Source organism: Xyrauchen texanus, chromosome 13 (genome assembly GCF_025860055.1).
Source record: "Xyrauchen texanus isolate HMW12.3.18 chromosome 13, RBS_HiC_50CHRs, whole genome shotgun sequence".
In the NCBI taxonomy this organism is placed as follows: domain Eukaryota; kingdom Metazoa; phylum Chordata; class Actinopteri; order Cypriniformes; family Catostomidae; genus Xyrauchen; species Xyrauchen texanus.
In genome coordinates, this window is record NC_068288.1 from 28953123 (window position 1) to 28975024 (window position 21902).

A 21902-nucleotide genomic window follows, 5' to 3' on the forward strand; every position below is an offset into this window, starting at 1 on the left:
GGCGTATCAGTACAAGGTCCTCCCTTTCGGCCTGTCCCTGTCCCCTTGCATCTTCACGAAGGTCGCAGCTAAGGGAAGTGGGCATCCGCATACTCAACTAAATCGATGACTGGCTCATCCTGGCTCACTCTCGAGAGTTACTATGCGCTCACTGGGACCTGGTGCTCAGGCACCTCAGCCGTCAAGGGCATCAGGTCAACAGGGAAAAGAGCAAGCTTCACCAATGAGCGTGCTCAGTCAGTAATCAGGTACCTCGTCTCTTCGAGCCCGACACGGTGGTTCCTCTAAAACAATGCCAGAGGCTCCTCAAGCATACGGTATCCTCAGCCGCGGTCGCACCACTCAGGTTGATGCATATGAGACCGCTTCAGCACTGGCTACAGACTCAAGTCCCGAGATGGGCATGGCGCCACGGCACATACCGTGTGACAATCACCTCCTACCGCAGACTTTCAACCCTTGGTCAGACCTCTGCTTCCTGCGGACCGGAGTCCCTTTGCAGCTGGTGTCCAGATGTGTCGTGGTCACTACAGATGACTCTCAACATGGTTGGGGCACCGTGTGTAATGGGCAAGCTGCCGCTGGCTCCTGCACAGGACCCCGGCCGCATTGGCACATCAACTCCCTAGAGTTTCTGGCTGTATCTCTTGCCCGGTAGAGATCTCTCCCGCTAATTCGAGGCAAACACAACTCGCCTGCCATCTCCTCCTTTGGAGTCAGCCACGACTGAGGTCGCTGCACGCCACTCAAATCCCTGGCAACCGCAACACAACGGCGGACGCACTGTCGCCCAGCGGAGAGTGGAGGCTCCACCCCCAGGATGTCCAGCTTATTTGGGACCGATTCAGCATGGCACAGATAGATCTCTTTGCCTGCCAAGACAACTCCCACTGTCCGCTCTGGTACTCCCTGACAGAAGCTCCTCTCGGGACAGAAAGGGAATAGCATCTACAAACTGAGACTGGCCGCTGAGTCATCGACGCCATTTCCTTGGCCTTCCAGACTCAGGCTGTGCCCACCCCCTTGCAGGTTCGAGCACACTTGACGAGAAGTGTGGCATCCTCCTGGGCACTGGCCAATGGCACCTCCCTAGCAAACTTTTGCAGAGCAGAGGCTGGGCAACACCCAATACCTTCACCAGAATTTACAATCTCAGACTACAATCTTAAGTCGGTCTCGTCCCGTGTTTTGTCAGGTCTAAGCCAGTAGAACCCGGTGGCACAACTGACCGGGTTTTCCGCTTGCACACAACGCCCTTCACCAAGTTGATCCAGTACGCCTTCTATCCCAGGTTAGCCACTAAGCGTCGCTCCCTGGATGTTCTCCTCCCTAGCCTTCTGGCCTAGGTGTCACAGGTGCTCCTTACTGGGGTCGGGCTCCACGGGCTTAGTTCCCTTCTCAGACAAACTCCCAGTGATGTATTTCCTGTGGAACAATTCCCTTGGGCAGCCCCGGTCATCGTGCTTGTAGAGCTCCCCCCTCATTAGGCTGGACCTACCACCGCGCCACTCCCACGTACAGCTTCACAACCCTCGTGGTGTATTTGCCACATGTTACCTCCCCCTAGGGCAGGATTTGGCCTCCACAGGGTCTTTTTCCCCTGAAAGAATAGGACCGGAAAAGACCCCCAACACATTTAATAGCCCGGCAGCCGCTTCACTTTCTATGCAAGACACATAGTGAGAGAAAAGGCCGCGGTTGCCGGGCTTGATCCCATGCTAGTCAGGTAGCACCTGTTCCCCCCCTCAGGGGTGCTGGGAACCTAAGGTCTGTATATGACATCTCTTTTTGGGGGCATTGGTGAGGGCTACATGCAGCCAACACAGTTGCCTCTAGCACGCAACAGCCTGCTTGCACCTGTTTCGTCTGTTCACGTAACACGGTCAGTGTGTAGCGTTTTTAGATGGGAACCCTTGTTTCACTTCTTTCGACACAACATCGAGTGAGTGACAGAAGGGGAACATCATGGTTACTGTTGTAACCTCTGTTCCCTGAGGGAGAGAATGAGACGTTGTGTCCCTCCTGCCACAGCACTACACCTACCACTGCAAATGGTCGTGCCTTATTCTCGGCTCCTCAGTGCAAAATCCTGACTGACAGATGCTGCCCCACTTCCCTTTATACCCTTATGTCTTTATACCGTATACGCGAGGCTCCCAAGGAAGACCCCTTGTGTCACTACATTTGACACAACATCTCGTTCCCTCCCTCAGGGGGGATGACAGTTTGACAGTAACCATGACGTTTGGTTTGTTCTCTGTACAGCTGTGTGTTGATTAGATTAGACTATGAGATTAGATATACTATAAGATTTTTATTGTGAAACAAATAAAATATTAAAGCTTGAAATATTGAGGTTTTAGACCTCGCTACACTCTCAGAAAAAAAGTACTATTCTTTACCTTTTAAGGTACCATCTAGCAGACCAATTTTGTACCTCTAGTTACAATATCTAATTTATTACTCATTAATAAAGAATGCTTATTCTGGAGAAATACTGCCCAGCACTTTTTTTTTATGACATTGTTTTGATGTATATAGTCTGTCAAAATTAAATAAGGATTTTATTGTTATATCATGCAGTACATTTACAAAACAAACAAATCCCCATAATTTAACATGTTACAAACATGGTAAATTATCTAATTACTGAACATACATTCAGACCCAAAGACTTCATCATATTTAATGTGACTTACATTTACTGGACAGTAGAGCATCAAAGGAATCTGCCCATCTGGACACTTCATCAGTGGATAACCTGTGGCAACCAAACGTACTGATCAATTACAGTTATCAGAGAGCTAATTAATTGATATTATTTCTTACAGTGGGACCATAGTATTTATCACTTACTTTAAGTTCCTTGTGGACCTTTCTTGAGCAGGCGGCAGGAATTCTGAGAAATCGCTGCATGAGTCAGATTTGTTAGACAGGCACCCAAGTCTAGTTTTCATGGCCCTGAATGCGGGTAGACAAAAGAAAGCTTAAATAACAAGAGTGTGAAGACTTTGTATTCAGTGAATTCATAATGAATGAAGTGGTTTATTTTAAGAACATTGCAAACTATGACTATAATAACAGCTCAAGTGTGCATTATATCCAGTCTGATTACATTATAGTAATGCTTACAGACATTACCATGAACCTGCATTATGCAGCACACTATTGCAAAGCTCATTAATCATCTATTCACAATATTGTCAAAATAAATATTCCTTCTAAATGTGAATCATAGATATGCAACAGTGCACCTGGCCCTCACATAATGCATTATCTTGAATTCTGCATGAACATTTACATCACAGAAGAATCAATCAGGACCAAATGGCTGTGTCCAAAGACAGAGCAAGTGAGAGAGAGAGAGAGAGAGAGAGAGAGAGAGAGCGAGAGAGAGAGAGAGAGAGAGAGAGAGAGAGAGAGAGAGAGATGCACACACATTAATTCTTACATAAACTATACGTGGATACTTACTGAATGTCCTTACAATGCAATTTCTTCCAGTCTATTGTAGAGTAGGAATAAGTGAGCTCCGGGGTTGCTTTGCCTGTGAAAATGATAGAGATTTATACATTTACACTACACCTCAGAGGGCATATTTTGTTAATAATTATTCCCATAGCTCTCAATTACTAGCAAGCCAGATGCCACCTTTTCCCTCGATGCGACACAAACATTTGGGCCAACATAAGACCCAAATAATTTTGCTTTTGTTATTGCACCTGCAGTTCAAGGTACGTTTAGTCCCATAGGTCCTATGTTCCCATTATTTAAAATCCCTCTCTTTCAATTTTCTTTCATGACAAATGAGAACTGATCCAGGAAACAGACACAGCCTATTGCTTTTACATTTAGTTACTTTAATTGGGAACACAACATGAAATTGTAATTTTTTTCCCTTTTATGTTGGGTCAAAAATTGCTCTGTACATTTTACTAATAGGCATGAGTAATGCCTCTGAACTTGTTTTTGCATGCTTTGCTGGGAAATATCAGAAAACCAGTGTCAAAGGAATTTCCTTTGTTATTGTCATTCAGACCAATTTAGGCACAGTTCTTTAGAAATCATCCTATGACAACCTCCATTAACAGCCTGATCTCATTAACATACGTTGATATTTGTACGTTAATATTTGTAACATTTGAACATATTTTCTATATATATATATGTTCATCAGCCCTTTTAAGCTGACTAATTACCTTTGAAGATCTAATAGATCTCAAAACACAAAGCATAAAATTCACATTATAAAATACACATTCTGTTCCATGTTCCATGCGGCCATGCAGCACAAATGGAGCTACAGGGAGTCTACTAAAGAAAAGATACTCTGATGACTCAAAATCATCATGAGAAGCCCCCCAAAATAAAACATTCACTTTCTCTTATCCTGAGAGTTTGTCAATTTAATATTCTGGGATTTGTCTTTAATGTAGGGATTTGGGTTTTTAAGCTCTGAGTAATTCCACTGTCAAGTAGAAACATTTAATTCGAACCTTAATGCACTCAGAATCTATTGAGACTCCCCAATACTAAATTTAATTCTGTTTAGCAAAGGATACTGGTACTGGATGGCAGAGGAAATGCAGTAGCAGTGTAGAGGTAAATTACAGCTTAATTTCCAGTCTGATTTACATGTCTATCTGATATGAAATGGTCTGCCCACTTGATGTGGGTAATCTAAAATAAATAGCCAAACCAAAAATAAATAAATAAAAATAAAGTGCCCAAAGTACCTCACATATTCTGTTTCCTCTGTATTCTTAATGTACATAATGATTAACAATGTTTTGTGATAATCAATGACAAATCAGTGGTGTGAAAACTGCTGCATTGCTTTTGAGGGTTCCCTCACAGATAAGAAACCTGCTCAATGGAACACTTGAAGGTCTTTGTAGAGTCATGTGTGATGGAGCTCAGTGAGATGTCAGATTTGCTGCTGAGACTTCTCTGCCCACTATCAATGTGCTAAGCCATCTGATTTCTACTCAAGCTCTGGCTATTTCTGATTAAAGGCTGTTTTTTCTTTTTTTCCGGAATGGGCGATGTAAATGGGTGTTTCTTTAATGTCCCAGGGGTTTATTATTTTTGTAAACTAATTTTGACTAACAGGCTTATTTTTTTACAAGATGTTAAGACATACACATAAACCATTTCAGAATCAGAATGAGCTTTATTGCCAAGTGTTCTCACGTACACAAGGAATTTTTTTTGGTGATAGGAGAAACAAGTGCACACAGAAAATTACAGTGAGACACAGAATATAAAACAAGGTAAGATTATAGACATGCAAGTAATAGAGCTTATAACAGAATGATAGGACATATAACAGAATTAACTATGCTTAAAGTGTGAAAATGAAAATGAGTGACTCTCCAATTTGTTTAGCCATTTCCAACTAAATAAATTTTGCAACTACTAACATTTCAAGTTAGTATACTTAGTTACCAAGAAAACAACAGTGTCAGTGAAGCACATGCTAAAGAGATTAAATATTATACATGTGATGTGTGTAATGTTATCAACCAATATACATAACTTAAGAAGTGGTGGACATGACATTTTATCGTTCAGAACAATAACTGATTAGGCAAAAAAAAATAAAAATAAAATTGACAAAAATGTCTGAATTCCATTGTGATGGATGTATATTTACTGTCAGGCATTGTTAGAAGACACATTAAATTCTAGTTTTAATAGAGTAGTATACACAGGGCCAAAAGTGCCTAGTTGAAGAAACGTCTCGGGTTACATGTGTAACCCTTGTTCCCTGAAAAAAGCGGAACGAGATGTTGCGCTGCTAAGCGCTACGGGGAACAGCTTTAGCTGTGAGCCGAGCTGAATAATGTGTGGAACACGTCAATGAACATTGACCGGAATTTATAGCCTCGGCTGATGTAATCATTAGATGCACCTGAGGCCAGGCTATAAATGGATACGTCACCAGATGTCGTCAGATACTTCTTTTTGAAGAGCAGTCCTGGGACGTCCCAGTGCGGCAAAGCAGCGCAACATCTCGTTCCGCTTTTCTCAGGGAACAAGGATTACACATGTAACCCGAGACGTTCCCTTTACAAAAAGCTTCACTACGATGAAGCGCTACGGGGAACGCAATACCCACTCCGCCGCACTTGGGGCTGTCCGGAACCCTACGGTTGTGCAGTGTACTCACAAAAACGCGAGAGGTCTCAGACATGAGCTTCAGATGTCGACTCAAGGGCATAAGAGCCCTGAGTAGCATAAACATCTAAACCATTCAATTTTGATGAATGTGTGCGGAGCGGACCAGCCTGCCGCATCACAAACTTGTTCAGGCATGAGCTGAGATGTCAACTCAAGGGCATAAGAGCCCGGAGTAGCAAAGCATCTAACCCATAAAGTTCGATGAATGTGTGCGAAGAGAAACCTATCGCACCACAAACTTGTCATAAAAACTGATGAATGTGAGCGGAGAGGACCAGCCTGCCGCATCACAAACTTGTTCAGGCATGAGCTGAGATGTCGACTCAAGGGCATAAGAGCCCGGAGTAGCAAAGCATCTAACCCATAAAGTTCGATGAATGTGTGCGGAGAGAACCCTATCGCACCAAAAACTTTTCATAAAAACTGATGAATGTGAGCGGAGAGGACCAGCCTGCTGCATCACAAACTTGTTCAGGTATGAGCTGAGATGTCGACTCAAGGGCATAAGAGCCCGGAGTGCAGAACATCCAAACTAAAAAAGTTCAATGAATGTGTGCGGAGAGGACAACCTGCCGCATCACAAACTTGTTTAGGCATGGGCTGAGATGTCGACTCAAGGACATAAGAGTCCGGAGTAGCAAAGCATCTAGCCCATAAAGTTTGATGAATGTGTGCGAAGAGAACCCTATCGCAACACAAACTTGTCATAAAAACTGATGAATGTGAGCGGAGAGGACCAGCCTGCCACATCACAAACTTGTCCAGACAGGAGCTTGAGATGTCGACTCAAGGGCATAAGAGCCCGGAGTGGCAAAACATCCAAACTATAAAATTCTAATGAATGTGTGCGGAGAGGACAACCTGCTGCATCACAAACTTGCTGCAGAGGGAGACCTCTAGCCAAGGTTTTAGAGGAGGAGAGCCCTCTGGTAGAGTGCGCCCTGAAACCTACTGGCGAAGCTTGACCGCGCACCTCGTAGGCCCGGGCAATAATGAGGATGCCTCTTTGAGGGCACCCCGCCCACCAAGCCGTGGCAAACCGCAGTGGCCACATAGAACCTGGCAGTGGCGAGGCAAGTGCCCGCTGACAGTTCTTTCCACAGAAAATCCAGAACTGAAGCAAACTGGCAGTTAGCTGGTTCTGTAATAAGAACTTTAGTAGAAGGAAACGCATGCAGGCGCATTTGCGTTACTACGTTCAGCCCCTCCCGAGGGGGAGGGGGGACTGGGCGACTCGGGGAGAAGTAGAGGAGACATTGCGCTATCAACAGAGGTGAAGAGGTCCTCTTCTGCCCTGAAAAATCTACTCAGATCAGTTCCAAGTGGAGGGAGCCCTAGCACTACAAATGGTCTCGATAACCCCAAGAGAAAACCCTGTGAACCCCATTTGGTACCCTTAGGGGCCAGAATGAAAGGTTTCACAATTCGGGCCAAGGATGAGAAGGTCCTCCCTGTTCGGAATCGCCCAAGGCGAGCCGTCGAGGAGAGGAATTAGCTCCGAGAAACATATCCTGTTCGGCCAGCGCAGCGCCATTAATACGGGGCAAGACCCTTGCTGGTGAACATCGCCAAGACTCCCGGGAGCAGAGAAACTGGGGAAAGAAATGCATACAGACGCATTCTGGGTCATGTATGTGTCTTAACGTCCAGACCCAAGGGGGCTGGGTGATTTCAGGGAGAAGTAGAGGAGACATTGCGCTATCCATAGAGGTGAAGAGGTCCTCTTCTGCCCTAAGATCTCACCCAAACTTGTTCCAAGTGGAAAAAGCCTGGCATTTAAAAAGGTCTCGATAACCTCAGGAGAAAGCCCTGTGTCCCTCAGTTGGTACCCTTAGGGGCCAAACATGAAAGAGTCCACAATTCGGGGCAGGGATGAAATATTGCCCTGTGCCTGAGATAGAAGATCCTTCCTGTTCGGAATCGCCCAAGGTGAGTCATCGAGGGAAGAGATTAGCTCCGAGAACCAAGCCCTGTTCGGCCAGCGCTGTGCTATCAGTAAGAGGCAAAAACCCTTGCTGGTGAACTCTGGGCAACTACTACCTTAGGGTGGAGTTCTTAACTCCCCTGTTGGTATTTCCTGTCTGGACCGTAAATCTGCTCCCGTATACGGGCATGCAGGGATATAACTGACCTGAGTGACAGGAGCTTACCCTGGGCTCTAAGGAGAATCCGACGTGTCAGAAATACAGCTGACAAGAACATGGGTCTCCTTGAAGATTTATGTAAGAGGCTACCGCTGTATTGTCCACCCGCACCAAGACATGGCAGCCTCAGGAGGAGGTATTTCAGGGCCAGAAATACAGCCATCAACCTGAGACAGTGACTGTGACAACCGAGCTGACGACCCTCCTATCCCCTTAAGCTGGACTGACCACTTAAGGCCGCTACCCCGCCCGTCAGGGAGGCGTCTGTCGTTAGCAGTCTGCGACAACAAGACGCACCTAGAGTGGGACCCAAGGCAGAAAACCGGGTCTGAACCACATAGAAAGGGAACGAAGCCTGAGGCGCGTAACCCTATTTAGCCCAGGGGTTTTGGCCCTTGGAAGAAATCCCCTGGCTTTTGGCCACAACAAAAACGGTCTCCTGAGCAGAAGGTCCAGAGGGATCACCATGGACGCGTTCGCCCTGAGACCTGGAAATCGTTGATACTGATAACAGTGCAACTTTGACCTAGCCTGACTTTAATCAGGGTGATCTGAATGGACTCAATCCTAGCGGGAGACAGTTGTGCCCGCATTGTGATTGAACTCCATACGATGCCCCGATAGACAGTGTTCTGAGTGGGAGAGAGGACGCTTTTCTTGGCGTTGAGCCTCAACCCCATAGAAACAGATGAGCTAAGACGATGTCCCTGTGCTGAACTGCCAGTTCCTGGAACTGCGCTAGGATCAACCAGTCGTCTACATAATTCAGAATGCAGATGCCCCGAAGTCGCAAGGAGCCAGCGCTACATCATGCATTGTGAATGTGCGGGTAAAAAGGGCTAGGCTGAGTGAAAGAACCTGACCCTGGAAGACTTCGCCCCCGGAAGTGAACCTCAGGAACTTTCCATGTTGTGGCAGAACTTCTAAATGAAGTATAGAAGTGCGTCATAAGATCGATGGTGACCAGCCAAACGAGTTGTAGGGCTTGAGACACAGCCGTCTTGACAGGCATCATCTTGGACTTGAACACCCACGGGTAGTTCAAGCTTTAAGATCTAAGCCAGACGCCACCCCTCACCCTCCATGGGAAACGGGAAGCATTTAGTGTAATAACCTAACTCTCTCTCTGGAAGGGGAACACATACCATGGCCCCTTTAACCAGGAGATTGATGTTTTTCAATTTCTTTTCAAAAAAGAAATCCGGTTTACGGTAGTGAGAACACGCCGTTGAAACACGGAAAAGCGGTGAGAGAATTAAATCCTGACGCCCTTATAAGACCCACAGAAAAGAATATATCCGGCAGAAGTTTCCACGCTGCCAGGATCTCTGAGATGGATATTATATTTTAACACTTCCTGTTGAGGGGTTGTCGGGTGTTTCGCCTCCTGAATTAAATGCAGGAACAGCGAAAACACCCAATTTTGACGGAAGCCTCTGCAACCCGAAAACACCAAGAGGTGGCGGGAATGGAGGGGCTTCGAGGGGGTACCGGGAGGGGTGAAGTGAAGCATGCGCCCCGTCCCGAGGGGAGCTATCCCCTAATCTAGGCGCAAGACCGTCAGGATTTTCTCTTACTAGAATTTATAGTCCTGAGGTCTTGCTTCGGGGGCTGGTGAGGGCGGCAAGACTGTCCCCAATCCCTGGGAGGAGGAGCACGACTCGCCACGCTTTGCTTTTGAGCCTCCCTTCAGTCAGGACCGAAGTGGGTCTGAGGCTTGCTCGTCAAGCGCAGGACCCACATTCAGGTCGTCCAGGAGGTCAGCCTGGTACGCCTGAAAAACAGCATAGTGTGCAGGGCAGCACCAGCCTGACCTGCTGCTTGATAAGCCCTTCCCACTGAAGTGGAGGTTGTCCTACAAGGCTTTGAGGGGAGAGAGGGCTTCTTAAGTGACGATGCCGAGCCCGGCGAGAGATAGCCCGCAAGCGTCTCTTCGACCGGCGGCATCACTGAATATCCCCGTGCCTCAGCACCCACGATAGTCGAATATAATGACGTCGAGGGTATGTGAACATGGGAACAAAATATATATATATATATATATATATATATATATATATATATATATATATATATTTTTTTTTTTTTTTTTGAAATATATATATATAATATTTTCGAAACAGAAGAGAAAAATAGAACAACGTTCACTGCACACTGCCTAACTGATTCTATCTCCTAACAGAGGAAAGAAAGTTTTGACAGGGTGTGTGAAACACACAGAAACAGAATCGCTCTGAAAAAAGAGTTTCTGATGACACCTGGTGACGTATCCATTTATAGCCTGGCCTCAGGTGCATCTAATGATTACATCAGCCGAGGCTATAAATTCCGGTCAATGTTCATTGACGTGTTCCACACATTATTCAGCTCGGCTCACAGCTAAAGCTGTTTCCCGTAGCGCTTAGCAGTGCAACATCGTAGTGAAGCTTTTTGTAAAGGGAACACCCATTTTCAAACTCAGTGAGAGATTGTAAATATTTTACCATTAAAGCTCTCAATAAATGTTTAAAGACCAAATATTGTTGTGCATGGTGCAAAAAAAACAAAAACAGAGTCTGGCTCCAAGCGGTTTGTGAGTGCATGGGAGTGATGTTTCAGTCTCTGTTTAATCAAGGTACGTCTGTACCCAAGAGACACTGCCTTAGTTCACACCCTGTTTCACACTGCCATGACAGTTGCAGGGTAACAGAAGGCTACAGCCCACCTAAGGTACTCTTTCCTTCTATTTTTGTCAGCATACTTTTTCTCTAAGGACCTTACCTATGTAACATAATGGCTGTCTCCTCAAATCACATTCTGCCCAACATAACAGTGAAGTCAAGGTCAGTTTATTTAATGCGTGTTAATACTTGCTCTATTGACAAATTATTTAATGTGTGTCAATACTTGCTGTATACTATACTGAAAAAAATAAGAATAAGTACTCCTTATCTGTTTAAGATCATACTGAGCTGGGAAAAAGAGGCATCTGTTTGAAAAAGTTTAGCACAGAGTAGCTGTTCCACCAAATGTTCTACTGCAATTTTTTAAAATGTGGTAAGAACAGTTAGTATTAGCAGTGGTTACAAGACCCTGGCCTGGGATGCTTATTCTTAAAATTTTACTAAGCTTACACTTTCTTTGCTCACAGAACCAGTCCAGGAATGCAGTAGTTCAAGGGAAAAAACAGTTTAATTACACAATGCTCATGCCTTGAAACACTTTATGATACTTGCTCTTAATAAGGTATTAACCCTTGTGCTGTGTTGACATTGTTTCCCTAATATGGTGTTCCCAGTCAATAATGACAGGCCTTTAAAAATGGCTTAAAAATCTCTCATTATGCTATTTTATCACCAAATATTGGATTAGATCTTTTTGCAAACTTCTTTTTCTTCAATTAGCACAGGCTCCCCTTCTGTCACTCACTCGACATTGTGTCAATGTAGTGACACTAGGGGTCGCTCTTGAAACACCACAGATTTTGAGAAAAAGTCAATGAGAATTGGAGAGTGGAATTTGCATGCCACTCCCCCGGACATATGGGTATAAAAGGAGCTGGAATGCCCACTCTCATTCAGATTTTTTCTTCGGTGCCGAGCGGTTGTGTATCAGCAGGCTGAATCACAATGCTTTTCCATTCACCTCTGAATGAAGCGTATGCTGTTGGATATATGGCGCATTCCAGCAGCTTTCTCTCCTTCTGCATGATTAGTGTAGATTACGCACCTGGGCGCTTTGACAGTACTGAAAAGAGTATATATTTCCTCTATTAGAGCAAAACATTGACTTGAACGTCCTTTTAAAGATGCATATTTTTAAAGATGCATTTCCGTCTTTGTGTGATTCCTGGATGCCACAGGATTTGCCTCACGTTTCTGGACCACCTTCACACTGTGGCATTGCAAGAACATGACCATAGCAACGTTGAAGGTTTTCCTTCTTCTGGGGGAAAGCCACTCCAGCCGCCCCCGCACTGCGCCTTCTACCTACGGGTATGAGGTCGGCATGGCTGGTGCTGGAGGCGATTTGAGGAGTTCAATGTGTGCAGTCTCGCCGTGTAATTCCCAGCGGATCTCCCATTCGCCAGCATGTTCGCATTTGCCTGCATGAGTTCCGAGATGAGACCAGCTAGCCTCATGGCCAGCTTAACATCTCTTTCGGGACTCGCAAGCAGGATTAGTTCTCTATTGCTGCATCGGAGAGCGCACTGGCGATGTCGGATGACAAGGACTCGACTGGGCTGCCACTGCTGCGAGTGTCGGGTTGGACTGGAACCCTCCATCCTACCCTGAGCCCTCAAGGCTAGATGATAGTTTCCTGAGTTCGGGGCATTGCTCACGGACACGCCCCCCGATCCCTTTCTTCTCGGAAGTGCACAACAAAGTTTGCATTCTCAACGCGCCCATCTCCCAGATCGGCCTATTCAGTGACACAGTTGACTCGCAAATGTTGTACCCCAGCATTCGCCACAACTACAACCACGGCCACCCATGTACGTCAGATGCGATCGTACCCTTAGTGCCCGGAGCCCGAAGCTTGGACGCGTGGCTAGCACTATCCAACCCATTGCGGTGGCTGGCCAAAACCATCCGACTCGGCTACGCGATTCAATTTGTCAGGCACCCGCCCCGGTTCAGTCACGTCCACTTCACTTCGGTGCAAGGCAAGAACGCCAACACCCTGCAGGCGGAGATTGCAACCCTTCTGCACAAGGGCGCGATAGAGCCTGCTGTTGAAAGGGTTCAACAGCCCTTACTTCATCATGCCAAAGAAAGGCAGTGGGTTGTGGCCAATCTTGGACCTCTGAGTTCTGAGCCGGCCTTACATAGACTACCGTTCAAGAAGCTGACCTGAAGGATGCGTATTTCATGTCTCGGTTTTACCTCGACACAGGTTTGCACACCTTCCTATGGTTTTCTTTCGACGGCCGGGCATTGTAGTACAAGGTTCTCCCCTTCGGCCTGTCCCTGGCCCCTTGTGTCTTCACGAAGGTCGCAGAGGCAGCTTTTGCCCCATTAAGAGATGTGGGCATCCACATACTCAATTATCTCAATGATTGGCTGATCCTAGCACACTCTTGAGAGTTGTTGTGCACACACAAGAACCTGGTGCTCACACCTCAGCCATCTAGGGTGAACTGGGAAAAGAGCCATCTCTCCCTGTTTCAGAGCATCTCTTTTCTCAGCATGGATTTAGACTCAGTCTCAATTATAGCATGCCTCACAAGTGAGCGTGCACAGTCAATGCTGAACTGCCTGAAGTAATTTAGGCTGAGGACAGTGGTTCCACTGAAACACTTTCAGAGGCTCCTGGGGCATATGGCATCCTCAGCGGCGCTAGGGTCACGCCGCTTGGGTTGATGCATATGAGACCGCTTAAGCACTGGCTTCAGACTCGAGTCCCAAGATGGGCATGGCGCCACGGCACACATCGCGTGGCTATCACGCCGATCTGCCGGCACTTATTCAGCCCTTGGACAGACCTCATGTTTTTGCAGGCAGGAGTCCCCCTACAGCAGGTGTCCTGACACGTTGTGGTCACCACAGATGCCTCCATGTTGGGCTGGGGCACCATGTGCAATAGGCTCCTGGACATGACCATGGCTGTGTTGGCACATCAACTGCCTAGAGTTGATGGCTGTACTGCTCGCCCAGCTGAAGCTATTGCTGTTGATCCAGGGTAAGCATGTGTTGGTCCAGTCCGACAACACAGCGACAGAAGCGTATATAAATTGCCAAGGCAGCGTACGTTCACCTCGCTTGTCACAATTCGCCCTCTCCTCCGCCACAGCGGACCCACTGTCATGGCAGGCGATGCTCAGCGGAGAGTGGAGACTCTACCCCAGGTGGTCCAGCTGATTTGAAGTCGATACGGCAAAGCACAGGTAGACCTGATCGCTTCCCTGAAATCCTCTCACTGCTCACTCTGGTATGCCATGACGGGAGCCATCCCTTGGGACAGACGCGCTGGCACACAGCTGGCCCCAGGGGCTGTGCAAATACGCATTCCCCCCAGTCAGCCTACTTACACAGACCTTGTGCAAGGTCAGGGAGGACGAGGAACAAGTCATCCTCGTGGCCCCATACTGGCCCACCCAGACATGGCACTCTAAATTCACGCTCCTCGCGACAGCACCTCCCTGGAAAATTCCCCTGTGGAAAGACTTACTTTCTCAGGGACGGGGCACCTCCACGCCTGGCCCTTGGATGGGACATGGAAACCTAAGTGGCCTACCACCGGCAGTGGTAGACATGATCACTCATCATCACCTCTATGAGGCAGCTCTATGCCCTGAAACGGCATTTGTTGTTTTGATGTCTCGGTTACCATCGAACCATCCGTTCCCTGATGGAGGGAACGAGATGTTGTGTCCATCTTGCAACAATGCTGAAATTGAAATAACCACTGAAATTGACCTTGTCTCGGATCCTCAGCACACAACCTGAATGAGAGTGGGCATTCCAGCTCCTTTTACACCCGTATGTCCGAGGGAGTGGCATGCAAATTCCACTCAACAATTTTCATTGGCCTTTACTCAAAGATCTGAGAAATTTTGGGGCTCTCAAGAGCGACCTCTAGTGTCACTACATCGACACAACATCTCGTTCCCTCCATCAGGTAGAGTAACCTAGAAGTTTTGTATTACTTTTCATATTTTATTTAATATTGCCAAAATTATCAACACATGCTTTTTACTCAAAAACGGTGTCTCGGGTCAATGAGGCCTACGATCAATAAGTTCCAAAAACAAATTCAAAACCTGTGCTAATTGAAAGAAAACAAGTTGGCAAAAAGATAGCATAATGAGAGATTTATATACAATTTTTGTAGGCCAGGAACACCAAAAGAAACAACAGGCAAAAGAAAATCCTTTTCGATCAAAATGACTGGAACACAACATGAGGGTTAACAAACTTGCTGTATTGCTTAACAAAAAGGGGTAATGCCATGAGGAATACAATTTTCCTTGATTTTTTCACATGTTAGAGTTAATTGTACTATAAAAAACATGCTGTTAGTTTCAGTACTCAAAACTTCATCCTCATTGCAAAAAGAAGAATTTGTTGAAACCAAGCTGGCTTTACAGTCAAGTCTTAAAGGAGAAACAGCAACAAAACAGCGCATTTCTGACAGAGGGTCAGAATGAGGATGGAATTACGATTTACAAATATATTACTGTGATGACGAGGAGGGCAGGGCCGGGCCAGGCCGGGTCGGGCCGGGCCGTAACAATGAATGCCCGACGCTGAATCAGCCCAATCAGCCAGGGGAGGGATAAAGAGGAGCTGGAGACGCCAGTTTCAGACAGATACGCAGCAGTGTTCTTGTGTGTGTGTTGTTTTGTTTCAGTTCAGCGTTTAATGTTGTAATTAAAGTCTTGTTGACTGTTAATCCAGTTCCTGCTTCCTCCTTTTCCGATGAACAAGAGGCTTGTCTGCCACACTGGTGCCGAAACCTGGGATTGGTGGAAGACATGCTGTCATGGAGTCCTCCAGGAGGTGGAGGAACCTGCTGCCATCCGCGAGGGGATGAAGGAGTTGCTGCCATCCACCAGGAGGTGGAGGAGTCCGCTGCCGTTCACCAGGGAGCGGTGCAGCTGGCAAAGGACCATGTGGCAGCATGGTCGGGAACCTCTCCTCGTCCTACTCAGATTCCCAGGAGGTGAGGAAGACCGGAAGGTGGAAGGACGACCAAAAGGGCAACACCTCCCCTCCAGGAAGGGAGGGGGTATGTCTTCCCGGAGGTTTCCCCGGCTTGAATCGGGCGTTGGGTGTATATGACGGTGTGGCCGGGCTGTAACCATGGACGCCTGGTGCTGAATCAGCTTAGAGAGGGATAAAAAGAAGCCTGGGATGCCAGTTCGAGAGAGAGAGAGAGACACACACACATGCAGCAGTGTTGTGTGTGTGTGTGTGTGTGTGTGTGTGTGTGTTGTTATGTTTCAGTTCAGTTATGTTGTAATTAAAGTCTTGCTGATTGTTAATTTGGTTCCTGATTCCTTCTTTCACAATGAACAAGAGTCTTGTCTTCCACAATTACTTTTTTGCGAAAAGTTAATAATTTTCATCAATTGCATAAGCAAATATTATTCAATGATGTAATGCTTATGCAAAAGCTCATTAGTTTATACACACATAAACATAATAAATGACATGAACTCTGTTCACAAACAATGCTAAACGACAAAAGATTAGATAACAGAATATCAAACCAAGTTGCATTTCATTTAAAGAAAAAGAACACACTTTGCAAGCATTCTATTTTACCAAAAAACAATTTTTGGTATAAAATTATGTTATCATGACAAAATGAAAAAATCTTGCACACTACCATAGTTAGCAAAACAGATTTAATTGTAATGCTTTCATTTAATGCCGCAAATATATTCTTGATTGTGTTCTGCATGCTATTGTAGTGTGCTGGATTTTTTATTTTGCCTTGATAATATCTTTATTCTTACGCACATACCTATTACTTTTCAGGTGTGCAAGGGGCTTTGAATGATCATTTTGTATAAAATGATAAAACAATAGATTTAAAGTTCAAAATTAAGATTAAACACTGTATTTGGACACTTTCTGGTTGTCCTACTTTGTGGAACATGTACATAGGGACAAGTTGGGTAAATTTTATTGCAAAATGGTTAACAAAGTTAGTTATAAGAAATGGTCAAGCATCATTTGTGAACAGTGTTCATGTTATTTACTATTTTTATCTGTGTATTAAATAATGATCTTTTATGTAAGCGTTATATAATTAAATTATATTTGTTAATGCAATTGATGAAAATGATTACAAATATGAATATGTTTATTAAGAATGCTCCTACTGGATTGAATACACATCAGACATAGCGCTATGGCTTTCTAATGTTTTTGCATGTTGTGTATTTGTTTTTAATTAAATTTGTACCATTCTGTATCATTATCCACCAATTTCTTGATTAAAACATATGTGACGGAATGTGTACAGCAGAATAAAAATATCTCCAGCGTGTCTCAAAAGAGCTGTGGGTGGTGTGTGTGGGTGTTTCAAAGTCTCTCCTCATCTCTGTCACTTCCCCTCACTGACATTTACAAACCTACAAAGCTTTCACAGTAACTGCTGGAGAGATGGATTAGCTGCCCAATCCTTTCTACAAACACAAATATTTTTCATTGTACATGTAAATGTTTCATTAAGGTTCTAAAGTCATTTAGCGCAGATCTTTTTACTGATAGTATGCAGACAGGATAATACTTGCATACAGTATATTACTCAATGTTCTGTACATATAAACTGTATATATATATATATATATATATATATATATATATATATATATATATATTTATACAGGGTTGGGGAGTAATGAAATACATGTAACTGGAATATCCTCTTAAGATCCTTGCCATTTTTGGGGATTTCCGCCTGGATTTGGCCTACCCAAATTAAAAAGCTTCCCATTCCCACATACTTTGGCCTAAATACACAGTTTTTTTGTCATTTTACAGGAAACCCTTTGAAGTTGCATAAAACACTGCTAAAAATAAAAAAAAATTAAATATATGTTGTCTGAACAGTAATAACCCTCCTAAAAAAAGAGGCGCTTTTAGATTTTTTTTATATAAATTCATTTTTGAAAGTGTATAACTCAAGCCCTGTAAACCCTAGCAGCAAGCAGACAGTTTTGGCTGTTTCCACTAGATGTCAGCAAATACCTGAAAAAGGAATTTTGTCTGTATCATGTTTTATTTAATCTATTTCAATTTATTTGAAGGGAGGAATATTACCTTTTTTTGGTGTACTTTCCGCCTACCCAAATCTAAAGTCTCCCCATACCCATATACAGTGCTATAAATGCAAAATCCCAGTGTAATTTTACAGAAAACCCTTTGTCATTACATAAAACACTGTTGAAAGTGGTAAATATGCGCTCTGGTGTCTGGTGAGATGCGTCTGTGTGTTTTGGGCACGTAACCTACCCAGTGATCACTTCACAGTCTGGATGCAATATCACAGCCCCTGATTGGTCTATTTGATCTTGAGAGACATTGCCGGAAAGCGGAGGGTCTAAGCTTTACGGCAATATATGCTTTATCCGGATCGGATGTTTTATTTTCCTGGATTGTTGAATATCATATAACATTACTTTGTGGTGTTTCTGCACTCGTGTGACATATCGAGGGATTACTTGGGCACACAACCACAGAAAACACTGAAAAACGGCTCATTTTGCAGAGAATAACCTAAGGTAAAAGATTATGTAGCATTTGTGGCTAACTGTGCTGTCTAGTGCGAGTAGCACGGCAAATATTAAATAATTTCACTTGTATGATTGTATACTTCATGATTCATTCGAAGTGTATTAGATATGTGATTATACCTCAATAAAATGACTTATTGGAACTTCTTACTGGCAATGAGAGCTTTCATTTGATACATGGTTTGTACATGTGCGTCATATTTGAGCGATATGAGACATATGTATTCAAAAACGCACATACAGGTCCTTCTCAAAAAATTAGCATATTGTGATAAAGGTCATTATTTTCCATAATGTAATGATAAAAATTAAACTTTCATATATTTTAGATTCATTGCACACCAACTAAAATATTTCAGGTCTTTTATTGTTTTAATACTGATGATATTGGCATACAGCTCATGAAAACCCAAAATTCCTATCTCAAAAAATTAGCATATCATGAAAAGGGTCTCTAAATGAGCTATTAACCTAATCATCTGAATCAACTAATTAACTCTAAACACCTGCAAAAGATTCCTGAGGCTTTTAAAAACTCCCAGCCTGTTTCATTACTCAAAACCGCAATCATGGGTAAGACTGCCGACCTGACTGCTGTCCAGAAGGCCATCATTGACACCCTCAAGCAAGAGGGTAAGACACAGAAATAAATTTCTGAACAAATAGGCTGTTCCCAGAGTGCTGTATCAAGGCACCTCAGTGGGAAGTCTGTGGGAAGGAAAAAGTGTGGCAAAAAACGCTGCACAACGAGAAGAGGTGACCGGACCCTGAGGAAGATTGTGGAGAAGGACCGATTCCAGACCTTGGGGGACCTGCCGAAGCAGTGGACTGAGTCTGGAGTAGAAACATCCCCGCATTCCCCAGGTCAAGCCACTTTTGAACCAGAAACAGCGGCAGAAGCGCCTGACCTGGGCTACAGAGAAGCAGCACTGGACTGTTGCTCAGTGGTCCAAAGTACTTTTGTCGGATGAAAGCAAATTTTGCATGTCATTCGAAATCAAGGTGCCAGAGTCTGGAGGAAGACTGGGGAGAAGGAAATGCCAAAATGCCTGAAGTCCAGTGTCAAGTACCCACAGTCAGTGATGGTCTGGGGTGCCATGTCAGCTGCTGGTGTTGGTCCACTGTGTTTTATCAAGGGCAGGGTCAATGCAGCTAGCTATCAGGAGATTTTGGAGCACTTCATGCTTCCATCTGCTGAAAAGCTTTATGGAGATGAAGATTTCATTTTTCAGCACGACCTGGCACCTGCTCACAGTGCCAAAACCACTGGTAAATGGTTTACTGACCATGGTATTACTGTGCTCAATTGGCCTGCCAACTCTCCTGACCTGAACCCCATAGAGAATCTGTGGGATATTGTGAAGAGAAAGTTGAGAGATGCAAGACCCAACACTCTGGATGAGCTTAAGGCCGCTATCGAAGCATCCTGGGCCTCCATAACACCTCAGCAGTGCCACAGGCTGATTGCCTCCATGCCACGCCGCATTGAAGCAGTCATTTCTGCAAAAGGATACCCGACCATGTATTGAGTGCATAACTGAACATAATTATTTGAAGGTTGACTTTTTTTGGTATTAAAAACACTTCTTTTATTGGTCGGATGAAATATGCTAATTTTTTGAGATAGGAATTTTGGGTTTTCATGAGCTGTATGCCAAAATCATCAGTATTAAAACAATAAAAGACCTGAAATATTTCAGTTGGTGTGCAATGAATCTAAAATATATGAAAGTTTAATTTTTATCATTACATTATGGAAAATAATGACCTTTATCACAATATGCTAATTTTTTGAGAAGGACCTGTAATTATGACACGACTTTTGATGGGTGGAACTATGTAATTTATTGTAAATAAGTTACTTAGTGTAAAACAAATGCCAAAGTGATGCATATCTCAAGAAAGTAGACATTCTAAGCTTTCAAATGGTACCAGATATGAGCTCATAACTCCTCCGCATACATTTAAAATTGGAAGTACATTATTACTGACGTAATTTTAAATCCCGGAACCGGGATCGTGGATTTTAAGATGATAAGTGTTTAAAATACAAAATATAAGTAACTGTATTCCACTACAGTTACAGTACAATTTAAATAATTGGTATTTAGAATACAGTTACATTCAAAAAGTATTTTGATTACTGAAGCGATTACTTAGGATTTTATTGTTATTTGTTTCATTTAATATTAAATCCTTTCAGATGGAAAATGTATACATATAAATGATGCGATCCAAACTGCATTTGAACAGCGGTGAAACACTTTCTTATGATGTGTTACATTCCTATGAGCAGACAAAGAAGTAAGTTTGGAGCATAAAAAATGTAAATAAACTTTGTGTAAATTGTCACACTAAGCTAAAATGTTATTTCTAGCCATTTTACATGCACATGTTACCAGGCACAATCATATTTTTAAAATTAAAGAAATTTCACGTTGGATCAATTTGATTGAATTGGTTGAATTTCTTTTTTTCTAGTAAAACCTTTGATATTAGGGAAAAATCGTATTGTTGATAATAATTTTTGTTACATTTTCCTGTAAAAATATATAAAAATCCTTAAAACAAGATCAATTAAATTGATCTTGTTTCAGAAACAAGTGAAAAAAACCTACCAGTGCTGAAGAAGTAATCCAACGCATTTAGAATACGTTACTGACCTTGAGATTAAATTTTACAGCATGTATTCTGTAATCTGTAGTGGAATACTTTTCAAATGCAAACCTCCCAACCCTGTATATGTATATAGCCATTTTCAATCAATTATGGATATGACAATAATGACAGCATCTACAAAAGAACTCAAGTAAAAGAGCATAAATGATCTGTTTTCTTTGTGATGTACACTTCCCAACATAAAAGAAGACATGATAGGAGGTCAGATGGTATGAGTTACACATAAAGAAAAATAGGCTAGAGACACAAAGCCAGTGTGAGCAGCAACTTATGCAACAATCGATAAGGCATATGAATATGTAGTCTTTACCTTTACACTGCACTGCTGCTGAAGATGACAGCTCTTTGATTCAGGATGGAGAAGCTGCTTTATCCAACGGGGTTGGCGTGGCTGTGTTCTTGTGAAGAGATATCTACTGTTGCCCACATGTAGCAATGATCACACGCGTGTTCATCGGTGTGAAAGTGTGAGGGAGCGAGGAACTGCGAGAGAGAGAGGAGGGAGAGATGAGAGCGAGAGAAATAGGCAGGCTTTGTCAACACACTGGTCTCTCTGGAGATCCAAAGGGCACTAATATGCCGTTTGGTTTTGTTCTGAAGGGGGATTTTCAGTATCATGTTTTGTTCTACAGTCTCACACTGGTGTTATTCTGCAAGGATGCTTGAGA

At 43.8% G+C, this 21902-nt stretch overlaps 1 protein-coding gene across 1 annotated transcript in view; it reads right to left on the reverse strand.

The window, feature by feature from the left end:
* LOC127654400 (regulator of G-protein signaling 8-like) overlaps positions 1–21691 on the reverse strand; it is a 41406-nt gene extending 19715 nt beyond the window's left edge. The window contains exons 1-4 of the mRNA XM_052141558.1: positions 21545–21691; positions 3475–3547; positions 2857–2961; positions 2700–2761 (exon numbers count right to left, since the gene is read on the reverse strand). Coding sequence (XP_051997518.1) covers positions 2700–2761; positions 2857–2957 — 163 coding nt within the window. The 5' untranslated portion in view covers positions 2958–2961; positions 3475–3547; positions 21545–21691. The remainder of the gene's footprint in view (positions 1–2699; positions 2762–2856; positions 2962–3474; positions 3548–21544) is intronic.
* Between the last annotated feature and the right edge of the window lie 211 nt (positions 21692–21902).